General features: G+C 32.7%; 2 protein-coding genes across 5 annotated transcripts; one reads left to right on the top strand and one right to left on the bottom strand.

The window, feature by feature from the left end:
• The first annotated feature begins 377 nt into the window (after positions 1-377).
• On the top strand, positions 378-7,505 carry LOC131843852 (alpha-(1,3)-fucosyltransferase 10). Of its 4 annotated transcripts, none has more exons than XM_059192612.1 (3): positions 378-548; positions 763-836; positions 3,270-4,125. In XM_059192612.1, exons 1-3 carry the CDS (start codon positions 527-529, stop codon positions 3,594-3,596), a joined length of 423 nt encoding a protein of 140 aa, XP_059048595.1. In that variant the 5' UTR covers positions 378-526; the 3' UTR covers positions 3,597-4,125. The 4 variants fall into 4 exon arrangements, with proteins under 4 accessions (XP_059048595.1, XP_059048596.1, XP_059048593.1 ...); XM_059192613.1 differs by lacking the exon at positions 3,270-4,125 and adding an exon at positions 5,645-6,091 and having other exon boundaries at positions 379-548; XM_059192610.1 differs by lacking the exons at positions 378-548; positions 3,270-4,125 and adding an exon at positions 5,645-7,505 and having other exon boundaries at positions 776-836.
• LOC131843854 (dihydropyrimidine dehydrogenase [NADP(+)]) lies at positions 7,411-26,883 on the bottom strand. Its single transcript, XM_059192615.1, has 22 exons — positions 26,734-26,883; positions 25,404-25,514; positions 21,230-21,400; positions 20,466-20,627; positions 19,947-20,134; positions 19,405-19,531; positions 18,797-18,947; positions 18,235-18,404; positions 17,812-17,889; positions 17,255-17,387; positions 16,466-16,653; positions 15,574-15,780; positions 14,668-14,832; positions 14,193-14,345; positions 13,597-13,717; positions 13,123-13,206; positions 12,482-12,660; positions 11,966-12,142; positions 11,176-11,421; positions 10,012-10,076; positions 8,455-8,547; positions 7,411-7,577 (listed from the first exon to the last, which is right to left on the bottom strand). The coding sequence occupies exons 1-22, from the start codon at positions 26,770-26,772 to the stop codon at positions 7,490-7,492; spliced, it is 3,096 nt and encodes a 1,031-aa protein (XP_059048598.1). The 5' UTR covers positions 26,773-26,883; the 3' UTR covers positions 7,411-7,489.

The following is a 26,883-nucleotide window of genomic DNA, read 5'->3' as shown; positions in this document are numbered from 1 at the left end:
CATATTGAAAATTACAATTATTTCGTTATACAATTGAACGAATGAAAATTATCATTGGTTTTTTTAAATAAATGATTCATGTCGATAGAGGAACGTATTAAAATCTAACTGACTCCTCAGATTAAGAAGAATATTCTTTAATTTGAACCATATAACTACTGGTGAATTTTAAATTCTATATAATGTCTATAGTAAGTCAATCTTAAACGTTTATAATTTTCCTATTGGTCACCAACTCCCCTGTTTGCATTATAATATAATGGCGCCCTCTGCCATAATAATAAGTTACCATTAACAGAAGAAAGCACCTATTTTTTGACCATTTAATAGCAGGAACTTCATTATTTGACATATATTTGCGTTTTTCTAATCTTTTATTTTAGTTTCTTACATTTTTACATTTTTATTCAATTATACAGTGGAGAGAATTAATAATATATATATACAGAGAAATAATATATACTTTCTTATTTATATACAGAATGATTGTTTGAATTTAACGTCGATTAATTAAAAGTTATAAACAATGTCCGATATGATAATAAATGGTAAGATGGACCAATATATCTTAATGTCTTAAGACATTTACGATTTATTTCATTTGTAATTTTACTTTTTATTTTAGAGACTGAAATTTCGTGAATAATTTCAAACCTGATTATAAATCTTCTGTTATTGTTTTTAACAGTTTGTCAACTTCAATGTGTCTAGTACATTAATAATTGCCTAACTATCTAATATCTATATATTTTTTTGGTTCAGATTCTGTTCCTGTGGATAAAAAATGGGGTGAACTGATTAGATATAATATATTTATTATGAAATTGGTCGAATTCGTAAGTAAAGGTATTATATGTTTTTATCAAATGGAGAAGTTAAAATTTACGAATATACTAGAAAATATTTCCTAGTTCTATATGTAAAAAATACCTTTACCTGTTAAAAATATTACCTTCTCCATTCCAAATAAATTTTATTTTAATAAATCATTATATATGTATTATTGATTATAGGGTATCTCATTTACAATAATAATACTACCGTCAATAATTTCAAAACCACAAGGGCATATGTATTGTATTTCCACCGGTCCCACATTAATAGTTTCTTTACTATTCATCATTCTATATTTACGAAGAAAAGTACCACTGTTTATGGAGAAAATGTATTTGTTTTTTCAAATACTCTTTACTTTTGGTGCATTCATTCAATGTTTTCTATTAAACATAGTAAAGGTATGGATATGGTTAATCTATGGAATACTTTATTTCGCACTGTTAACAGCATTATCACTCGACTTATATCTTATAGCAAATGAGAGAGGTTGTACATTCAGTTGCGCTTAATTGTAACGAAAGATTTAATCTAAATATAAAAATAATGTTTGCATTAAAAATTGTTTTTATTCTATGAAAATAATTAATTTTAAAGAACAGAAATTTAGATTACAAAATTTAAATTATTACTAGTTTGTAACTCTATCTATACGTGTGCATAGTCTATCTATAGTGACTGGTGTTATAGGTATGGTGACTGTTTTAAACCTCGACAAAAATGTATCACTGAGCTCTTTATATAACTAATTTTTAAAACCTAATACCATACATAATTTTTTATCAAAATTGGCCTTATGATTGTTTGTGATGGCAATGAAATAAAAAAATAAAATCTTTATTAATATATTATGAATATGAAAGTGTATCAGTCTGGCTGTTTCTTACCTCTTCACAACTGAACGTACAGTTTGTACGGACGTACAGATTGACAGTAACAGCTAGTCATTTATATATTGGAATATGAAGATCTATGAGTAAATTTCTTAGAAAATGAAGTTACAGAATTTTTATTTAGCAATATTACCTATAGCAATACTTAATTTTATTACGTACTACAGCAAGTCCGTAAAATTAATCTTAAGCAAACTATTATATTTACGGACTCTAAAAGTGCTCTTCAAGCTCTAATTAAATGTCTATTCAAATCATCTAAACAGTATCCTCTAATTTTTTATATCCGAGATATGTTGAATAGCATTCGTCTCAAAGGACATATTGTATCTTTCGTTTGGATTCCGGGTCACTGTGGCATTCGGGGCAACGAAAAAGCAGATTTGCTTGCGAATGAAGCTATATTATCTGGAGATTTTTTTCCTTATATAAAACATTTGCCATGATCTAACTGCCTTGTCTAAGTCTTGTCTTCATGACTCATGGAGTCAAGATTGGACAATAAGTAGCAGAATTAAAGGGAAACAGTACTGTTTAGTCCAACCGTTTATACCTCTTAAACCGTGGATTTTCAAATTACATCTTGATAAAAGATCAACTTGTGTTTTGATTCGTATGCTAATTGGTCATGTTTGCAGCTCGGAACATTGAACAAAACTACGTATTAAAGACAATAATATCTGTGAATGTGGAGAAGATGTGGGTGATCTAAATCATATTGTGTTTTCCTGCTCCTCTTACGATCGTTCTTCATTTATAGAGTCAATCATCTCATTAGAAATTCCTTTTCCTTCATTCATTGTATGCCTATTAGCTCATTCTAGTCCTATAATTTATAAATCTCTTGCGTCTTTTATTTCCCATAATAACATTAAACTTTAAAACCCATGATCACTAATTCCGAGTATATTCAAAATTTAACCCGTTCCTTTCCATTATCCCGTCTCGTTTCCTGTTTTTAGTGGCATAATAGGCAATACTAGCCTCTTGCCAAAGAAAAAATAAAAGTCCGTAAAATAAAAAAAAATCCAAGTCTATTGTCATTTTTTGACATTGATCTGTGTCACATTATTTGTTTATAAACTAAAACTTTTCTGTTCATTGTTTGGTAGACTATTTTTTCAATATTCTTATTATTAAAAATTGGAAATTGAATTATATTTTTAATGTAATATATGTTTTGAATTGCCTGGATTTGTATCTAAACACTCGATCAATCAGAAAGCAGAAATATTGTGTGGTCAAGAAAAAATAAGTGTATCCAAAGGCAAAATGTTCAATTCAATAGGTATTGTTACTCTTATTTTTTTTATGGATCAATAAGCATTGTTGGGTCTATACTAACAGTATATGCTGGCAACCAGTGGAGGATGAGAAAATAAGGATGAGTCAGGTCGCTATCTATCGTGGTGAAATCACCAGGAATTAACCAGGATGGTATCTAGAGTGCATATCGTGAAAGTTAATCTGACGGTACATTATTAGCAATGGAGACCCTACTACTTCCCGTTACTAACAATCTCCTCCCCTTTTTACTTTTAGGTTTTATCTATGGTTTTGATGATAATTCCGTTTGCATTAAATGAAGCTGATATCATACATTGTCTGGCGGTGTCACCCACTCTGGTTATGTCCATAATGTTTATCATATTATACTTAGTGGACCAGGTGCATGATCTAGCTGAACAGTTGTATTTAATAATACAGATTACTTTAAATGTAGTTGCTCTCTGTGGAGCCCTCATGTTAAAACAGTATCCCACAGGAGCACTCTATGGATTATTTTATTGTCATTTACTCATTGCTCTGTGTATTGACGCATATTATGTGATAAAAGAAAGAGGCTTTGCATTATTACATCCAGAATGAGTGCATTAAACTGCTACAGAAAGCATAATTGTATTATTCCATATTTAATAAAGTAAATATTATACACCCTTGACATATAAGTATAGAATTTTGATAGTATAGTAGTAGATAGCAACAACAAATATAAGTCAATCTACTTGTCTTATATAAATGTATTTAAATATGACTAAAGCTTGAAAAGATAAACATGTTAAAACCCATTGATAATGATGTTGATACTAAAAATAATATGTGACTGTCCATTCTTTGTACTTTAGGAATTCAGAACACTGCCACTTTCAGATGGTTGTGGGTTTAAATTTGTATTATTAGTATATTTGACTGATCTGAGTATTTGTCCATAAATTATGTACTTAAAACAAGCAACAATGTTACTCCATGCTACAAGCTCTTCTTAGTTTGGACTAGATACTGTTATTTTGTTATTTATGTAGGTATTATATACTGTCATATGAGTAAACCGAGTGTTTCTACTTCTAAGAAATGTAAGTATGCTACTGAATAAACACAGTCAAATCTTATTATTAGTAATATATATATTTGTCCTCAATTACATTATATTTATCATAGTTCTTAGTATCTATTTTACACTGTGATTATTAAGATAATAATATCAAATATTTGTATACAAAATATTATAGTGGAGTATATTTTTTATTAACCAATAGCTTTATTGCAACAGCAATAAAGGCTTTTTTATTTTTATTTATTATTAAAGAAGGTAATACTCACCCACACTGGCCTTAGCTAAATGTGGAAGCTATTGTAAAATTTGAGGATGTTATCGCCAAGGAAGTTAGAAATATTTTAGTCATTAGACAGGTATTTAATATTGTGGCTTTTTGTAACAAATTATTATTATTAATAGTAAAACCTTTTATGCTGACTAGTCGGTAAAGTGTATTAATACCCATTATAAACATTGTAGTACATTATAGTACATTGTACTGGTTGTCAAAGGACCTCTACCACTGTATCTGATAGGGATTCAATTATTATAAGAATAATGGATGTGGCTCTCTTATAGGTTCTTGTGCACTCCTCTTTTCTGTTTACCCCATTAGACAGCCTTACTGCAGTCTATAATGGATTACACAAAAAAGTGAGAATGGAGAATGAGTGAAATATTACAAAGTAATTCATTTGCCTTATGTACTCCATTGGAGAAACGGAAACATTCATGCTAGATGTAGCACTGAGTTCATATTACTATTGATTTAGAAAAAATATAATTAATAATTTTCTGAATTATATAATGCACACAGTTAACAAGTTCCTTATATTATATATTCCTTATGGCCTATAAAACTGCACCAATAAATGATGTCATAACTGAGCTATTTCTATTTTTAAAGAAAATTTTGCTTACATAAATACATGTGTCTACATAATTATATAGGAATAAAGACCTAATGTGAACTATAGGTACATTGAATATAGAAATACTACTCTGGTACTTGCAGGATAGGCCCAGTCTAGTGTAGGAATCAATAACAATATATGTGTATGGTTGTTACTAATGCATGCAATTTTTTTTTTAAATAATATCAGGACAATTCACACAGTGCCATCTAGTCCCAAGCTAAGCAGAGCATGTGTTATGGGTACTAGACAACTGATATAAATGCATGGATACCTTTTTATTTTGTAAATAAATACATATTATACATAGAAAACACCCAGATAGATACAAACAATCATACTCATGAATACAAATGTTTGTACAGTGTAAGGAATTGAATCCACAACCATCGGATAGTAAAGCGGTGTGCTAAACCACTAGACCACTGAGGCTGTCATTCAATTATAGAATGTATTCAAATGAAATTTGGTACACAGACAGATCATATTATAGATTAAGACAGGATAGTCATTGAATTCAAGAGGGTAACACCGCTGGATATAGTTAGTACTCATGTATAAGATTTGAGGTGAAGCTAAATATTAAATTATATGAATTAATTATAATGACTCCCAAATGTGTGCTTATTTTGTGCTATTAATAAAGATAGTTTAAGTGTACATTTGCAATCATATCTTACTTTTAGGTAGTGGCACTTCTCCTCAATATAGTGCCTCATGTTGTGGAACCAGTGGATGTGTTTCATTGCCTGGTCGCGGGGCCCACTCTCATGCTGTCCACACTTATCATGGTGCTGTATCTTGTAGACCAGGTACAAAGTGAGGCAGAATTATACTACCTCATCATTGAACTGGCACTTTCTTCAATGGCATTTATAAATTTGCTAATTGCTGCTCAAGTATATGGTGCAATATATGGCCTTTTCTATATAGATTTAATCATAGCATTTGCCATGGATTTATACTATATACATAAGGAGAGAGGCTGGACATTTTAATACAGAGACAATAGTTCATTAAGAAACATATGTTCCCAACAGTACTTGTTTGTGGTTTTATAGAGGATAAATATGTAACAATAGTACTCAGTGCCTACTGATAAGGCTTCCTGCGATAAATATTATTAGTCGGCACTTCATCATGTATGCTAAAGGTGTCAAGAGAAGCAGACAATGTTTCTGCAGACAAATATTAGTTTATTTCAAAGATATTATTAGGATGTTTATAAAAAAAATTAGAAAATTCATTTTAAAACTGTGGTGGTGTTGGGGTTTGTTCAGTATATTATGTCTAGTATCCATGTACTGCCAGAGAAGTGAGTCAAACAGGTTTGATGTGGGAGATGGTGAAATTCCAGTGATAGTGTGGTGGACAAATGGGTTTTTTAATGAAAATGGAATTAAGACTTGTTATAATAATATAAAATGTGCAATTATAAATGATAGGCAATTGAACGTTAAAAACGTGGATGGATATTTATTTTATGGTAGTACTATAAATTTAGACGATCTTCCTCTACCTAGACGACAGGACAATATAATTTGGGCTCTATTTCATGAAGAATCGCCAAGGAACGTTGAAGAATTTATGCATGAAGAAATGTTAAATTTATTCAATTTCTCCGCTACGTTTAGCCGCTACAGCAATGTACCATTCCCTCTACAATATTTGGATTCTGTTCATGATATAACTAGCACAAAGTACTATTTTAATACATCGGTAAAGAACAGTCATCTCGAACATATAGCACCTATTATGTACTTACAATCTGACTGCGAAACTTCATCTGAACGCGATGATTATGTGAAAGAATTGATGAAGTTCATACAAGTAGATTCGTATGGCGCTTGTCTAAATAACAAGGCGATGCCTCAGAAATTTAAAAGCGATTATTTGAATAATTTAAATGACCCAGAGTTTCTTAAGTTCATAGCGAGATACAAGTTCATAATTGCTATAGAGAATGGCGTCTGTGAAGACTACTTAACGGAGAAATTTTGGCGCCCTATAAAAGTGGGTGCCGTTCCAATATATTTTGGGTCGCCTTCTATACAAGATTGGTTGCCTAATAATAAATCTGCGATACTTATAAAGGATTATCCTACGCCTAAAGCTATGTACGAGTATATACGCTTACTATTGGATAACGATGAATTGTATGAGGAGCATTTAGAGCATAAAACAAAAAGTGTAATAACAAACAAAAGAATTCTTCAAGAGTTACAACAAAGACCGTATCAAAATGATGCAATAAAAACTGCCGAGATACTAGAATGTTTTGTTTGTAGAAAGCTACATGAAAAGAAAAAAGAAGATAAATACATAGTCACCAAAGATCATTATAACTGCCCTCAACCAATTTCAGCCTTGACTTTGCAGGTAAATCCTCATAATACTTGGCTATTTTCATGGAAGTCGGCTAAACTTAAGGTAGAAGAGTTATACAAAGTAATAAATGGAAAATAAAATATATTTTATTGTATAATTAATATACATATATATTCTTACATTTGTTTTGTTATTCTATCCTGTTAACATATGTCGTCCAGTGGCGATACTTGTAGAACGTCATAACGTAAACCTCTTTTGATAACGTGAGGTATCTTTTTCGGGACCATCCTGCAAACATGGATTATATTGACAAATATAAATTAGAAGTATTTATTATAGTAGATAGATCATATCCTTCCTCACTGATACTATGGTATGTGTTTGTTCTTAATGAAGGAGATCTCCCAGATAGACTTTATAAAAACTCGCCTGCGGGGGGATGTTGCTGGCAGCTTGTCTATCATTCTTTTTATAAACTTTATATTTTTACATCTATTTTTTATACGTCACTTTTGACTATCATAGATTGTTTTGTTACTTCTCGCTGTGAGCCCTTTTGGGAAGAATACACATTTTTACTAATATTTGGTTTTTATTAAAATAATAGTTGTGTTCTCGCTCCAGTAACATTGGGGATGCATGATCGGTATCATGGCATAAAGAGTAAATAAATGGCTGTTACATAATGACGCAATGTTCGTGGTGCTATTCTTGTATATAGGCGTTACTACTAACGATGAATTGCCATTCAAATTACATAAAGAACAGATTACAAAATTTCATCCAATTCATATCAAGTATTTCGTAATTAATATATCCACTTTTCTCTGTCATAACACAAATCTTCATGGGTATTAAAACTCCCTCTACTCATATTGTCGTATACATATTTATAAAAATTTACCTCTCCATATTATTAAAAACGATTCCTATATATAACTATATATTTTGTCATTTATATCTAAAATTCTTTAAGGCGAATTAACATGAGTTTGGTTTTTTGTCAAACGACTTCAAAACGCCTCTCTATATATTTACTAACAAGAAATGCCCTAATTCGCGACACGACTTTGTAGTAGGTAAAAATTAGTCAAATAGTTCAGTAGCCAGGACTACACAAAATTGTAATAATGAAAAAAAAAATAGAAATCAAATGGATACTCACGAAATGCAGTCGATAATGGGACATACGGACAAACATAACGTGCATCCTGTGCAGTCGTCTGTTACATGCGGAATGTGATTCTCAGGATCAAATCTACAATAACAATTTTGATATTAGATTTGTTTGTCGGCTAAACTTTCTCTTAAGAAGACTGTATTTTTTATGAGCTTTTAGCGCTTTTATGTTGTATTTTATTAAAGACTCCTTCTTTTTTATTCTTTAAATGTAGGCACTTTTGTACAAACTAAATGTACATGCCAGTCCCATGTACCCTTACTAACTTCTTCCTAATGATTATTATTGTAATCGATAACATTTATTCGCTACTAATTTGTTATGAGGACATCCTGGCATAGCGGTTTACCATACTGAATTACGCCCAAGAGGTCGTGTGTTTAAATCTGGCCGAAATAAAATTAATAACATTACACTATTAATATTATTGTCGGCCAGAATTAAACAAAAATTGCTGCGAATATCTTATATTATACTATAATATATTTTTTTATATATATTGTGTACATATAAATACATATGTATAAAATGCATCATTGTGAATTTGACGTAGGTATATATATTTATATTATTTAGTAATAATAAACCAAACAAAGAAATAACAATATATATTAAAAGGGACTTTTTGTTCTAATTAGTCATATGAATAATAATAATAATATATATACGACTGATATTTTGGGTCATCCCCGTTGTCCGACATACAGGATAATTGTATTGTATATATATATTTTTATAATAATTAAATTCAATGAATATAAAATATTATTATTATTGAACGTTATATATGAGTATTTATTTATTATCACAAAAATTTGTATCACATAATATTCTTACATTTATAAAATAAAAAAGAAACTTATATTTAAAATATATAAATGTATTTTTTATTTTATAAAAATATATATATGGGTAGGGGATAATGAACAAGTGCATCTTAATACTTCTCATGATTCAGAACGCAATAGTTTAGTAAGTACCTACTTATTTACAATATTAACACGAAGTAACGTTACATAAGATTTGTATGTGAGCATCGGCAACGAATGTTAATATTGAGTTATTATAAGTGGTTTTTAAACTGATGTTATATTGAATTTATTTACGTATTATGTATAGATCAATACTTCACAAGGTTTCGTCGTCGTTTGAATACAAGATTATTGATAATTCATCACTTAGCACAAAGACAAGTAAATACCACAACTAACTTCACACAATACTTGCTAATGTCTAAATACTGTTACAATACAAGATACTTATCTTATAAAACATGGATGTAAAAATGGTACTTAGCGGACATTACAATAAAGTATTATTGTAGGTAACTATCCCAAGACTACAATAGACATAATCGTATGCAAATACGTGAAACGAGATTAACTATATTATGTAAGATAAATTATTGGTTTAAGTTTATTATTAAAGTTTTAATGTACAAATATAAAAGTACATATGGTGGATTTAACACCTTAAGGCATTTTCTCGCAGTCAGAATAACGCAAAAAAAAAGTATTTTTTATATTATTATAGAGTACTTACTCAATAGCTTGATATCCAGAGTCGGCGCAGGCCATGTAGCATTTACCACAATTTATGCACATATCCTGAAAATAAGCATAGTATTTACAGGCACTACCGGTAATATTAGTATGTTAACATTAATTGGCAATCATACTTTGAAAAAAAGAGGAACAACAACGCACTCATGATTTTATGAATGAAACAATTGTTTTTAAGTTAAAATAGGTACTTACTTAGATAATGTAAATTGTAATAAAACGTTTATTTTGAATTTAAGTAAGAGTATAAAATAGATATAGCCACTTAGCTGTTGTTCTCTGCGTCTACTCCGTAAATAAACAAAATAAATAACCCTCATCAAGTCACACTACATCTAGTCCTAAGGTAAGAAACTACTTTTATAAATAGTAAAAAATCGAACTGCAGCCATTAGAAAGTAAGGTTGAGTGCTACACCGCTAGTTCACCGAGATCTTTGTAAAGTATAAAGAAAAATATATATATAATAAAGGCGATTCAATTGATATTTAAATTTTCAAAAAAAAATATGTTACTACATTTATGTGTCAAAAGAATATTTCATCATATAGACAGTTAATACAATTAGAAATATGTTAATTGTAGACTACTAGTTTTTGACAATTAACTTATATGATTAAACACAACAACCTATACGTCCATTGCTCGGATTAAGCCAACGCTGGGCTTGTAGCAAAATTCTTTCAAAGGACTCTGGATTTCGATTGTAGTCTGATTTGAAGTTAATTTTTATGGCCCACCGTATGGGGGAGGGTGTAACTTTATTTTAAAACTAGTTCTATATCTTCTTTGTGTTGTGTTCAGATAGAAGTCAGAGCGCGGGACACCTGATTCCTACTGGCTAATCCTAGGTACATTTTTAAACCACAATCCTACTGGCGACAATAAAATCACTTTTTTTATGCTACGATGGTGGCAAACAAGCATACGGCCCATCTGATGGTAAACGGTTACCGTATTATCTTATGTGTGGTAGGTTAAGGGTGACTTATTTTGCAATACTTTTAGAGAAGAATTTAATTCGCTCAGTATTTATTGTAATTGAAGTTTGACTACCTATAGTAGTTCTACATATTTTTTTACGTTCATACGATAGAAAAAAGTCATCTGGCATATAAATAACGGTAAAAAGGGTTATACTCACATCATCGATCAGGGCAACCACTTGTTTAGTATTATCCAAATGCTTGTAAGTTCCGACTCTAGGCAACGCGTTTCCAAGCACCTCTTGAATACTTGGCACTTTACAGTTTGTTCCGTTGTTTGTTCCATTAATACCATTACTCGATTGAATTTCTACTTTATTATCGCCTAACAAGTCTGTTTTCAGCCTGATCTCATGTAGCTTTTCTTCACGCTTTTTGTTGTAAGGCCCGAAGTGTGCAAGTACCTAGAAAAAAACTATTGTTAGTAACTATTTATACTAGACTACTGTGTCTGTCAAACAACCTGAAGTGAATATTAATTTCCCTCTATAAGAATTACAGATATGTGGAGCACGGGATAGTCCATAAAGTTTTCCACGGTGACACATTATATTTTGCGATGTAAAAAGTGTTGCATACATGTGCGAAACTATTCAGCTTCAAATTTCCACATAGTCTAGTTTTCTGTGTCCGGTGATGGAGACACCGATAACAATCCAAAACTATATCAAAATACGGTGATAGACTCGCTTCCAGCTTCGTTCGATTTAAATATACCAAGAGAACACAACCATTATGGAATCACATCTCCGCAATGTTATTTCCGAACCGATACGATATTAAAACCTTTAAGAAAAAAGCTTATTATTATTTAAAAGGCCGGCAACGCACTTGCATATTCTCCTGTGCAGGTGCAGGTGCTTATGGGCGGCGGTAGACAATCACGTTGTAATTAAATATATTATAGATACGAAGTTCGCCGGGTCATCTAGCAACTGAATAAGTTACCTTGCCATTTTCGTCGTACAACGTTTGAACCGGTTTCCCCTTCTGGTGTTTGAAAGTAGGCGGAGACTGACCACTCCAACTGTCTAGCCCCAGGGAACGTAAATACAGAAGCGCCTTCAGTCCGGTTATGTAGTCTTCCACGACGGTGAAATCTTGGTTCTGTACTGCACTGCAGATCTGCCATTGAACATAAATACAAATTATGTTTTGATAACATAAGCTGCTTTTATATTAGATTTTTATTTATTAAAGAAGAAGAAAGAAGTGCCGTTAACTGCTAATTTGTCAATAATAAACAACAGGAGATGAGTAGGTACCTATTACTGGGTTACAATTTTTTCTCTTAACTTATGTATGTATAGGTCTAAACATTTTATAGACATAATCATGTAATAAAATGTACCTTTAAAATAATTTATTATTATCACAGAAAAGAAAGATTGTTAGGTATCTATGCTTTCTTCCTGTTATCTGCAGATACAATTAATTTCATTATTCTATGTATATTGTCCTCACCTGAACAACAGGCGCGCCGCACATAATGAACTGTAGTGCTGAATCTGCAGAGTCTATACCGCCAATACCAAGTATTGGGAAGCCGGGCAGTTTGTTGGCTATAGCGGACACGGCGCGGAGCCCCATCGGACGCGTCGCGTTCCCCGACACGCCGCCGTACGTTGTATGTTTCTCCACTCCTGATAACGTCAATTTTTTTATACCATAATATTATGATACTATATGACCCGCGCAACTTTGTCTGCGACACACTTGACATTTATCATTATATTTCGACCAATTTACATATATTTTTCAATTATAGGCTCTATATGTTGTTCTGGTGTATAAGCTCCAGTACTGTAAAAGTTCATCAAAATCTGTTTAGTAGTTTATGCGTGAAAGAGTCCATCCATGCTAAAAAATTTTCGCGTTTATTAGTAAGATACACCATTGAAAGTATGGGGTCACTACACTACTACCCCGACTACCTCTATTACTGGGGATTTTGGAGGCATTTTAAATTGGACAAGATTTTTTGTTTCTCAATTACAAACAAAAATATAATATAAACAATCGGTTGTATCTCAAAATTGGGAGGAAATTGGTTACATTATTGGGACAGAAGGTAAGGAAATATTTTAATGACGTTTTGTACTCACCCACAGCCGGCCACGGTATTCCGTCAGGTTTAACGGTCATTAACCCCGACACCGTATTTATAGCTGACACCCCGCTAGCTCCTCCTGAAATTAATCAAAACCATTTGTTACCTATATATAGTTTGATTCTCCTACAATGGCTATTAGTTCATGATTATGACTGATCTTATTGGTCTATTCTCATTAAAATTGTTTGTGCTTACAAAAAATATATATTAAAGTGTGTTTTCATCTAATACAATCTCTGCTTAGCTCGAGATTGGCCGGCGCTGTGTTGTGATGGGTGTGAGTTCCGAATGAGTGGTAGAATAAATAAAAATATGACTTCAAAAGTATAGTATAAGTAGCTTATATTAAGTTTATTTGAATAAAGATAATTTCTATTCCTATTGCATTCTAAAACAAATGCAGATACATAATTTGATTGAACAGAAATTAGCATTAGATATTCCTACGTATTTCTTATATTCTTACCTTCGTAAGCAGCAATTGCTATGGTAACTATTTCAGTGATGTTAGGCGTGAGTTTCACAAAGAATGGTATCTTGATGGCCTCGCGCACCCACTGGGATATGCCTTTTACTAAAACAGGATCCTAAAAATAATATAAGTTACATTACGAAATCTCGGTGGTGGTGTAATGGTTTCGCATGATTGCTGATGCAGCTTCGATGCCCATTCATGAATAAATTTTAAATCTAATAGATACATATTTCTTACAAGTCTAGTACCTACGTAATTCTGACCGAAGTGGCGCTGTGTGAATTGATATTTATTTATTAATAAAAGAGAAATAAAGTATACATACCTATATTATAGATTTTGGGTGAGAAGCTCTTGTATCCAGTAATATTTCTAAGAAATAGTTCCATCTATTCTAACAGAACGCAGCCTTATTGTTCATGATTAGGTGATAAATGGACAAATGTCATTGTTGGTGATTTATTATTCTTAATGGATAAAGTTACATATAGCTACGGTATCACGGGTATTATGAATTAAAAAAAAATTACATGTTGCGGATTGTTAGTATTAATTTAAATAATTTATTATTTTATGTTTCAATTTACCTGTCCGCAAGCTAAGCCCATTCCAGATTCTCCCATTCCGTGCGGACACGACAAGTTCAATTCGAGAGCATCAGCGCCGGCTGCTTCGGCCTTCTGAGCCAACTCTGTCCAATCTTCTTTGTTGTACGAACACATTATTGACGCTATGACTACCTATAATACGATCATTCTACATATTAATGTGCATTGGAATAAATAATTATATTTTATGTAAAAGTGGTGGTATGGTAAACAAGTTGATTGCCTTTGATAGAGAGTAGAAATCGTCGCCTATAGACATAAACAACACTATGGACACCACAGAAGGAATTTGTGACGCCAAGGTATCACGTGTTCATACGCCATATACGTTTGTGATCTTACATATGCTTATAGTAGCAGAATTAAACAAAATACTTTATTTGTGAAAAGATAAGACATACGTACGTAATTTGTATTTTAAAATTTTTGAACAGTTAATTAGAGAGATACATACTTTATTCGGAAAGTCCCGTTTCAATTCGGCAACGCTCTGACACCAGTAGGCTTCACACTTCTCGGAGATGAGCTCGATGTTGAGGAATGAACCCTGACCGGGGCCGTAGTTCTCGCCGGAGGTCACCCCGCGGACTATTCGCGGGGACACATTCGTTACTAAATCCTGTGGAAAGTAATGGAGATGGATAAAGAATAAGCATCACATCTTCCCTCTACTTTTCAAATTATTATTTATAGTGAACATACACTGCTTATATTTGTATAATTTAGCTTTTAGCCAAATACAAAGCATATTATTTGCCTTAATAAAAAATTCAGATTATATCCTGAGTCCTGAGGTATCCTGATCTATATTGGTATCAGGTTATAAAAATGTTGCATTGATTGCAGTTTTTTTGTGTTAATAAAGTGTTAGTCAACCTCTGTTCTTACGACTATTGTTGGACTCCGATAAGAGTCGTAACCGATTTATTTTTAAGGGGAGTATGTTCAAGCTATAAAATTACAATGTATTGATTAGTATCGTTCTATCTCGATTCAGAAAGCTGTCCACTTATCCAATCGCAAGAGCAACACTTTCAATCGATATTTTGCGGTAAATATTTATATATCGCTTTACTCGGCTCTATTATTACAATAGACATTACTCATTACACATTTTTAATACTCTTTTTGAATGAGCTAAAGATAGTTCTTATATAATAAAGGAAATAGAGCTTTTCAGTTAGGTGTAATTCTTGTTTAAAGAAAATCTGACTAGTGTGTAAAATTGATATTGCTTGCCTCATTCTATGGACAAAATTTCATCGAGTTTAGTTAGTTATTGTAGAAAATTTTCAGTGTCACATTTTGTATAAAGAGGGGTAAGTGATTTGCAACCTTAATACTTTTGCGATAGACCTACCTTATCTAGACCAAATGTTTTAGTGACGGCAAAGCCCCATCCTTGCTCGAAACCGCGACGTATCATTGCGGAGCTGGTAGTTGGTGGGGCGCTAGCCAATCCAAATGGGTTCTCAAACTTGATCCCGCACACTTCCACAGATAGATCCACATCGTCGATGGGACAGTGGAACTTCGGTAGCTCGATTGGTGAATTGAATGGCAGTCCCTGAAAGGAATGATAATTGCTAAATACTCTCACGACTGCTATTCCAAATAGGGAACTTCAGATTGTAGTGAATGCAATAGTTGACATGCCCACATTTGGCTCAGTAATCGTTGCCTAGCGCAATAAACTAAACTTAAAATATATATTATTTTAAGTCACCGTTTAGTTTGCTATATCACACAAATCCAATAGATTTAATAGAAAATATATATTGACACAGTTATTTGTGTTGACAAGATTCGAATTCACGATATTTGGGATCTTGTTACGTACTAGTTCAAATTCTTGCTAGGCCCTTGGAAACTGGCAAGAAACCCATTTGGTATACCTCCTCCTATACATAAATCAGATGTTGCAAAAAATGTTTAATAATACTTAAAGAGTGTAGGTAAATAATAGTACACAATAATATCCCTGGACAATTCACACTGCGCCATCTAGTCTCAAACAAAGCACAGCTTGTGTTATGGATACTAGACGACTAATACAAAAATTCATTTTTTAAATATATACATAATATATATAGAAAACACAGACCAATACAAACAATCACACTCTTGAATACAAAAGTTTGAACCGTACGAGGAATCTAATTCGCGACCATCGGAAGTAAAGCAGTGTGCTAAACCGCTAGACCCCAAAGTTGTCGATTGTCGAAATATAAATAAATAAATTAGATACTAACTTGTATATAACAGTGCATGTACCAAGCAGCAGTCTTGCCATCGTTGACCGACTCAACAGTGGTCTCTGCTACCCCGGCCAAATCTCCGCCAATGAACACGCGAGGGTTGCTAGTGCTTTGCATTGTGATATTATCCACCTCAGGCAGTCCCCAACGGTTAAGGGCTACGCTTGACATAGCCTCTTTTACTGCAAGTACGAATGAAAATTTAAAAATATTATTTCTATAAATGAAAATCGGGTTCCGGCTGTGATTATAAAAAACTGCAATAAAAGATTAGTTCCGTTTTTTAAACAATAATGAAATCCTTAAGAAAAATCTTTATGTCGTATAAAACAACGTCGCCGCTGCTGTTCTCTTATATCTTTTAAATTACGCATCGGATTTTAATGCAGTTTTCGACAATAGATAGATTGATTCATGAGGAAGGTTGAGTTAGATACTCAATACCATGTATTTATTACAAAAGTTTTATTTAAGATATGGCGTCCATAAATAAGCGAATTGAAAACCTCTCTCCTTTCGGTAGTTGGTTGGATATATTTAAATTAATAAATCTTTATGAAAGTGTGGGTGGTGTTCACTGTGTGGTTGATTTTGAAGAATTAAATAGTTCTTATTGACCATAATATACATAGGAACTTTGGAAATCCAAGCGTTTAACTATGAAGCTTACCGACTTAAAATATATAACTTATTCCATTTCAATGATTGGTGAAAAGTGGATGATTGCCTGAGCAAATAATTTTGTGTATGTGTATAAATTAATTAACATATATTCTATATTACCATCGCTATCATAAAGTCCGGAGCCAAACGCTGAGATAATGAAGTTAGCTTTCAGCTGCATAATTTGTTCAGGGTCCTCTATCCAATCGCCGTTATCTAGTTGCTCAGTGCGACACATTTTTAATGCAGCGATCTGTAATCGCAAAGAAATAGATAGGTATAACGCTTATCACTATTTCTGATTTATTTTATTGCTACTATTTATAAAATCTTTATGATATTGCCCACAGAACAGATAAGTGTACTATTCTGTGTATTGTCCGTTAGGTAATTTGAAAATTGGATTCTTTCCATTTATAACTTCTACTCAGAAATGCAACATAGATTTCTTAACATTTCTACTTGTTTCCATAAATAGGCATTTAAATAAAGATAATACTATTTCAATGTGCTTAAAAGACAGTTTGAACAAAGATATTCGTATAGCAATATAACGCAACCTCACGCAACTTATAATCTTCTTAGGAAAAGGACATATACTATGATATTTTAATTGCCTGCTCCGTAGTATAATTATTAATTGTAGATAGTTAATTTTAGATTATGTCGATACTTACAGCACCGTCTTTCACTATGACTTCCTGAGGCGACATGAACGGTATAAATTCACATTTTTCTTCTTTTGCCAGATCGACCTGCCAATACATAACCATATACTTAAGTACATAATTGATAATTTTAATGAACCAATAAAATTAATTTATGCTGTTAATTATATTATGGGAAATTTTAGAGTACAAATTTGCCTGAACTGTATAGGTACTCCGCACGCATTCTCAACTACTAGGTAGTGCCACGTACCCAACGTAGTCTCTAGCAGTTTACTTTCGACATACGTTTTTAGAAGCATGCGTTACTTTAATACGGGACGAGCCAACTGTATTGTCACTCCAATTTACTTCAATTACCATTACCGTAGGAGTTAATTGGTAAGTTTTTAGTATTGACTATATTCAAATACATTCGATTAGGTATCTTACCTCTTCAGGTACTGCCCTAATATTATTGAAACCTTTTCTGAAAACAACATAGACACGTCTCGCACCGCATCGGAGGGCCGATGTCGCACAGTCGAATGCTGTATCTCCGGCACCCAGAACGATCACATTGCCATGTAATTCAGGTAGCGATGACTTACATGCACACATTCCTAAAAATATTAAAAAATACATACTTAATATTTATTAAGAAAAAAGCTAAGAAAACAGAAATAACAAATATGAATGATGACTCAGAAATATAATCATGTGTGTAGCAATACAAAATGAATGCGACTAGGTTACTTCAAAAAGCAGTACATTAATTTTCAACAATAAGAAAATGTTTTATCCTGTATAAAATTACGATAAAACTAAGACTTTTTAATAAAATATATTATCAATATCAAAGACATCGCAGGAGAGATTGTAGATACAGACAAATTAAATATCTACTCACTTTCTTAATTCACCTGACAGAATCAAAAGACTTGGTTAGTATTGGTTAGCTAATTTAATAGTTAGGTACTGAACGCTAATGCTTGTAATGAAAAAAATTACTAACCTTTTTTGCTGCCTCTAGATACCAATGGCAAGAAATCTTTGCTGGTGTAAAAACCCATTTCTTGCGTTAACCCCTTAAATATCGGAACACTATTGGGTTCTGGTAAGCCGATACCAAGAAATACTAGTGCGGTACCGTTGTTTAGTAGATTCTGAAAAGATGTTTTTAATAAAAAAGTATTTCATTTCATTGCATGATGTCCGAAACTAAAAAAAATCACAAGATAAGAGATTTAGAAGTCGCATTCCAAACAAAATGATCGTTCAGGGCTCGGAATTTCTTTAAAAGTCTCCAGATTTCAGGTCGAACTATATAGCTACACAAAAACAGACACTCCTTGACCATTATATTTATTGACTTCGCTGGTAGCTTAATCTATACAGTTAAAAAATAAATAGTGTCATTGTCTGAGCTCTTCGTTTCGCCAGTTATTCTGACAATATTTTTGCATTAGTCCATTAAAATAATAAAATTCTGATGGAACAAGTACGCGGCGGCTTGATTCATGTCTTCATCTAGTTAATATATTTGGGTATAAAATATTTAAAAAGCTTTTTGTTTGTTTTTAAGTGTTTTAAGAATAGACATACAATAAAAAGGCAACTCACATCAACTGTAATATCTTTCGTTGACAGTTTCCTGCCTGTCACAAATTTTACTCCAAGATTTTTCACTAGTTCCACCTCAAATTGCACCACGTCGAATGGGAGACGATATTGTGGTATCTCTGACGAACTGTAATATAAAGTAACCATAACATGATGACCTTTGAGGTCTAGCAGTTTAACACACGGATTCAACTTGAGATAGAGCAAGTTTACCGTTAGTTAGGAAGGAGATTGTTATTAATATAGAGTAATCCCATTGCTAACAATGTACCATGTCGGGTTCCTTCGATGGGGAACCACATCGATGACCTCAAACTCATCTTATCATCCTACACTGGGCTAGCATAAACTGTTAGCGCACCGTTGGCGTGTGCACCATTCTATAATCATCCATATGAAAAAAAACTACAAACATTTGTATTTATTGTACTCAATTACTGTAATGTTTCAGTATATATTTATGTATATTTGAGCATATATCAATTGTTTAATATTTTTTTAAATACTACATGTGGTACTATCGATTTGTTTGAAACTATTACCTTAGCCCGCCAATGTACTTCTCTTTTTCATAAATAGTAATGTCCTTATATCCAAGTCTTGCTAAGAAGCAAGCACAACTGATGCTGGCTGGACCGCCTCCTATTAACGCTATCTTCTGGTCTCCGCCTTTTGGCAACGCTTTCATATTAGGGTCCAAGGTTTGCGGAATTCCCATCTTCATGAATGTCTGAAAAATATTTTATTATTAATTTAATACAACTACGATTCGCGTGTTGGAATCTAACCGATACGCAAAAAAAGATACTTCCACCTGACTTTCTGGTGATAAGAACACTAAACAAATTTTATTTTGATTCAAAATTTATGACTAATTTAACGTTGGATTTATCATAGAAATACAGCGATACATATATTCACCACGATGTTGACAGTTGGCAATATCTCTGACCAAGTACTTCATCTGAGATAACAATCGTATATGTACATTAATGTATACAATTGTGGAAACCCAACAAATCAGTGCCGCTATACTGATACAAGTTATCAATTATCCTTACTTCGACAGCAAAATGCTGCAGGCCACCAATATTGATAGCACCCTCTTCGCTGGCGTGAAGGTTGCAGCCCCCGACACAGAGGTCGCTAGTAGGGCACACCATACCACACGTAAGACCCAGAGGATTGTCCGATAAAATGGCTTTTGCTGCTCCATAGTAGTTCTGTAAATAATAAATTTTTATTATAAAAACCATTCACATTCAGGTTATTTAAGAAATGACAGCCAAGCCGCCAGCTTACCATATGGAAAGCGGCAAACGTCGCCTACATACATTAACAGCACCAAGGACATCTCGTCTATACAAGTAGATACAAATGAAGTAATTATATCTCAATTTGCATCAAAAATGTGTTACTACCTACTCCAATGTATTATAAAACAGTATCTATTATGTTTTTATTAACTGTTCTGATAGTTGTGGGTTCAATCCTGACACGATATAAACATTTGGATTTATGAGTATAATTATTTGTGTTGGTCTAAATAATTTCTATGTATATTATGAATGTATTAATAAAAAAATATAAGTATTTCTATGAGCTGTCACGGACCATAGTATTTTGGTCACCTTGGGATTAATGATGGTGCTGTGTGAATTTACTGAATAATTTTTAGCCAAAATGTCGAAACTTTTGGCAGATTTTTATGTAATTGGAATGGTAATTAACGAGCGCTGTATGATGTTAGTAGTGAATTTCGTGTTTGTAAGGTATTATTTTGGGACGTCTTGTTTGCTAATTCAAACCGTTTAGAAGAACTCACCCTGTTAGCAATGCTAGTTATAAAGCTCTTGACGTCGATCTGCGTTGGACATGACTTCTGGCATGGAGCATCGGCACACTTGAGGCATCTCGCCGCCTCCTTCAAGGCACCTCGTTCTGATAACGTCGTGTGTTTTATATCATCGAAATTGTTGGTCAACGTGGGACATGTCTGAAACAGAAAATAGTATGTAGACTAATACTATGATAAATCCCCCTATGCCCACATAAATTCCGGTAAAAGGAATCCTATGATAAATGATAAATCGGGAGAAGATATCTAGAATATGAGTCTGTCTGTTAACACAAGTTTGAATAATAAAACATAATATTTAAGAAATTTATGAACATAATCTGTATAAAATCGATATTTTTTATTTTTCTACGTATAAGTACAAAAAATGCGAGTATGCTTATAAAATACCTATGTAACACTTAAGTCGTTTTTAATTGTTTTCTGTGACTAATGAGATCGGATTCATACAGTATAAGGTCTAGGCAGACGGTAGGTCTAGTAATAGGATGTACATAGTGTAGAACGTTTAGTCAAACAACACGTGTCAGCATCATCAAAACCTATTTATGTCTGAGATCGGCAATTCCGTTTCCGTCCGTGTTTTTTTTTGTAATTTGAATGGTAAACAATCTGACGGTCCACCTGATGGTAAGTGGTACCCGTCGCCTATATACACGATTGGCATAAAGAATACCACGTCATAATGTAACTGCTCTGATACCAATCATGCATGCCATTTCGGAGATCTAATATGATTTGCATCCATATTCTGCAACTTCACTGCTTTCTCTATCTAACCTATAAATCGAAATACATCTTAAAAATCAAGAAGCTTGGCAGCTAAAATAGGCCTATGCAGAGACTTTTTACAAAGTCTACTTTAGTAGACTAACGATTGAGGTGTCTTGATTTTAAACGCTAGTATCTACTTTGTACGTGTCGAAAAAAAAGAAATCTGGATAAATTCATTATTCGAATTGGCCATCCTATTTATATTGAGGCGTGGCTTCTACTGACACTATACTACATCAATATATTAGAACAAAGTTTTTACTGTGTATCCGCCCGATCACATTTGTCCTCGATATTATCACAGATAACATAATATTACATACAGATACCCCATCCCATACAAGAAAATGGTTCCTTCCTAACTCGGGCTATTCTTCGGGCTATTTTATTTCGCCACCGTAGCCGCTAGATGTCGCTAGATCTGAAGCAGTTCGGATTACTAGTGGGTGCTTAGTAACAAAGCATGAAAATAGATGGCAGTCAATTCAGTCTACATGACATCTGTTTTGCAAAGATAGGTATATACAAGATATGTAGGTAACTGTATCGTGTACCTCATTAGGGACGATTCAAGATTCAATGTAAATGTGTAGGTATAATATCGTTAGCCGATACCCTGCAGATATGGCTTATGTGCCAATGTATATATTATGTTATAGTTTATTCTACATTCCATACCTATTTTTTTCTCTCGACGAAGATATGTTGTAACGCGTCTGCGCTATACGTATAGCCCGCTTTTGATACGTTTATACTCGTACGTATCAACATCGGGCTATATGATTTTTTATTTCAATCGTTATGTGTAAGAGACTGGTTTTAGCTACAATGAATTTACTGGTATATACCTCATGTATTCTACGATGTACCCCTCTTTTCCCTAATGAGAATTCCGCTATATCTTATATATAAACTTCGTATCACAGTGTTAGTTGCCATATTTCTCCCACATTTTGATGAAATTTGATATGTATACTTGCTAGGTCTGAGGTAGGGTTGTTATCTATTTTTTATACCCCTAAGTCATAGGGGTGGCCTACCCTGAAATTTTTTTTTTTGTATTATGGACAATTTTTTATTTATTTATAATGTTATAAATACACGCCTAAATTTTGGCCCGTCTTTCACCAACCACTATTTTTAATAGCGATATTCTTACAAATATTATAAATGCTAAAGTAACTCTGTCTGTTTGTCTCGCTTTCACACCCGTTACACGTTAGAAATGTGTAACGGGGGAACACGTTACTTAGTACGAAATTATGTATATTACAATAAAACTTAACGAGAAAATATTATAATGATGTCACTGGAACACTCATTGCTTTACTACTATACCGTCCATTAGTCGCGAACTTTCTGGATGCGCGAGAGGCGCGCTCCTATTGGTCCGTCGGTGCGGTTACCGCACGACGCGCATGCGCTGTACGCTTAGATGAGTCTCACGGCACGGGCGTAAGTACTTACTATGTAATATGTATACATATGGGTGTCACAAATGTTTTTATTACAAGTAATATTACTCTATTATCTAAGCCAGTAATGTGTGCTTATTTTGAACTTGATAATATTCAGAATTACTTGTATACATAACTTTCGATATCTACAATAATAATATCTTTGATGTATGAAAGAAATGTATGTACCTACATTAAAAGATAATTTTTGACATGTATGAAATGTATGAAAGAAATGTATGAACCTACATTAAAATATAATTTTTGAAATGTATGCACCGTACAATAACAATACACGTTAAACATCATACCACAGAGTCATACGCAAGTTAAAAACAAACTGCTATGATATTAATGAGAAAGGAAAATCAACTTTATGGTATTCGAGTTAGGGTCGATTTCTCTCTTTTTTTTTAATACTATTTTAATCTTGCCAGTATTCAAAGACAACTACGATTCGTACTCGATATTTTAAATTATTATGTAATCGATTTTTAGTACAAATGTAAATAACCAACGACACTAATAATGTACTACTATATTCCGTTCTTTGAAACGGAACACTGCTATAATATAAAATAATGAAAATTTACTGTTCACAACGACTCATTAAAAGCATCATCGAATAATGCGCTGTAATAAAATCCTGTTATCGATTATTCAAAAAAATCGATAATACATGTATTTATTTTTAATATGACAACACTTCATACATAAGTATTATTGGAAATAGTATTACTTGCTTGTTCGGCTATTTTTAATTTACTTAAAATTTTTTTATATGTTTAATTTACAATAATGATATATTAAGTGCTTATTATTGGAAAATATAAAAAAGACATTTAATTAGGCCGATACAAATGACAACAATGCCATCTATGAAAGCATTTTGAAAACATTGAGCCCCGTATTAGCACTGATTAAATTAATTAAGTACTGGAAAATAACAAAATGAGTAAATATATGAAAATTACTTTTCTAAACGCATTATTTCATTTTAACATGTATATATAACTTTTTAAAAATTGATTAAACATTTTTGTAAACAGTCTTGTTTTTTAAAACGTTTGCAAAACTATGAAGAATTCCATCGATACCAATCACGCCATCTATATGCAACTTTTAGCAATAATAATGGCTACTTCCTCACGGATTGCCACTGATATTATCATAGATAATAATATACCCAGTACAATGTCTTATTAAAGGCGTAACCGGTGATATTACGTGGTCAGGATTGCTAACCTTGAAATATTGGGAGGGAAGAATTCTTAGAAATGTGGACTGATGATCGCATTGCTACCAATGTACCTTATCAGATTGACCACGCGGTTCCCCCTGGAAACCATCATGATCATTTATCCGATAGTGCACCCACCAGCGCTAATGGTATATGCTGGTGGCACTAATGAAGGATCAAATCAGGTCAATTAGCCCATTGTAGCTAAATCGCTAAGACTTAACCAAGATATTTTCCAGGGAAGATGTGGGTATGTATTGTATTCTTAGAACTATATATATTACTAGCTACGCGCCCCGGCTCCGTACGTGTGTACCTTATACATATAAACGTTCAATTACTCTATCTACTGCTTACTACTGCATTAAAATCCGTTACGTAGTTAAAAGATCTAAGCGAACAGACAGCGGACTTAATTTTATACTAATATGTAAAGACTACAAACCTCATAAAAATATTATAATATTTATTTATTTTAACGAGATACTCCGATTTTATTAATAATCATTTCAACGAATTTATCGCTAGAAAAAGATATCTATTTGAAGGAATTAATTGTACATATAAATATTAAAGGTATATATAAATATTACATTTGAAAGTGCAAACACTTGTATATATATTGGCCAGGAATACACACGATACAGGTATCTATTGTTATTTTACTTACTGTACATTTTCTATCTGTATTCCTCTTCCAGTGTTGCTTGTTCTTTTTCGTATGCGCAGATGGCACCACATTTGAATATTGTTTCACTGTTGGGTTCAATCTTAACAGATTCTGTAAAAAAGAATGAATTGGTTATTACTGATGACTTCATCTACTTTTTTGAAATAAAAAACAGCCTCATGACAGAATCTATCTTCACGTTAAATTTCGTTAACAATCGTTCGGCCGTTTTTTCGTCATAAGGCGAACAGACACACCTTCACATTTATAACATTAATAAGGTTGAAATCTATAAATAAGTAATTAATACCAGATTATACCAGCCTTTTTAACGTGTGGAAAATCTTCACAAGACCGACACTCCACCGGCTACTAAGACGGCTTGGTGGTGTGTGGGATTTTTATCCACCAACAACCACCTACTTACCATTCCACCCTGGCATGTAATGACAGCCTATATACAGTTATCGGAACGTAAAGTATCGCATAGGGAAACTGTAAAGATAGGCATCTATTACGTCTTTCTTTATCTATGTATCTTTACTTAAATTTAACGTAACAATTTGTTTGTTATACACTTATTTGTATAACAAACTAAGAGCGTAAGCGGAACCGTCAATCAACTAGTTAACTAGTTTAAAAACAACACGTAGTACTTAGATATCTTCTTTGTTATGACCCTTACTTTGGGTATCCATATTGATATGGGTTTCCCTAACATTTACTAGCTCTTGTCATTTTAGTACATAAAGTTCAAAATATCTTTTTATATAATTTATTTACTTAAGATATCCATTTACCTTTACCTGCATTTCGTGTTAATACCACGATTACGAATAACCATTTATATCTTATTAGATTTTAGGTATTGGATAGAGTTACAAGGTAGTGGTACCTTTCTAATTATTATTGCAATTGTTTTTATCTACGAATATAAGGAATATAAAAGTGTTTATTCTAATCCTTGACTTTGACGACTGAACGGCTGAACTAATTTCGATGAAACTTTGTGAATAATCTTGAAGCCTCAACGTACACGTCATATAAAAAAAAAGGTTTAACTTGTATTAACTTGTTTCAGGATTTCGTATTGTACTAGCAAAAATAAAAATGAAATTAGTTTTTAAAAATCGCTAAATGATATAAACAAATATCGCTCCTCTCTCCTTAATGTTTCATTCAATTAATTTTTAATATAATTACAGCCTTATTGCAACAGCACTAAATGTTAAATTAGAGAAGAGAATAACCACAAATAAATGACATTGACACTGATACAAAATTAAAACTGCTGATTACAATTATGAATAAGTGGACACTCAGTACTCACCTCAATATCCGGGAGTTCTTTACTCAATAGTTTCGCCATTTTTTTATATAAAACACAGTCAATATTCGCGAGTGTTAATTCTTTGTTTACAGAAATAAAGTGCGCAGACGCAGTGGACTGCTCACTGGCAGTGCGTCACTAACGACTGGC

The sequence above is a fragment of the Achroia grisella genome, unplaced genomic scaffold (assembly GCF_030625045.1).
Source record: "Achroia grisella isolate CSIRO2021 unplaced genomic scaffold, CSIRO_AGI_Agris_v1 utg352, whole genome shotgun sequence".
Classification (NCBI taxonomy): domain Eukaryota; kingdom Metazoa; phylum Arthropoda; class Insecta; order Lepidoptera; family Pyralidae; genus Achroia; species Achroia grisella.
This window is presented reverse-complemented; position numbering and strand designations above follow the sequence as displayed.

Excerpts from the sequence above, each read along its gene's own strand:
- LOC131843854 (XM_059192615.1), bottom strand. The coding sequence starts at position 26,772 with ATGGCGAAACTATTGAGTAAAGAACTCCCGGATATTGAG. Across the intron at positions 16,654-17,254 it reads CGGACTTTATGATAGCGATG|TAAAAGAGGCTATGTCAAGC; the intron begins GTAATATAGAAT and ends TCGTACTTGCAG. Across the intron at positions 12,143-12,481 it reads GCGGCGCGCCTGTTGTTCAG|ATCTGCAGTGCAGTACAGAA; the intron begins GTGAGGACAATA and ends GTTCAATGGCAG.
- LOC131843852 (XM_059192610.1), top strand. The coding sequence starts at position 6,099 with ATGTATGCTAAAGGTGTCAAGAGAAGCAGACAATGTTTCTGCAGACAA.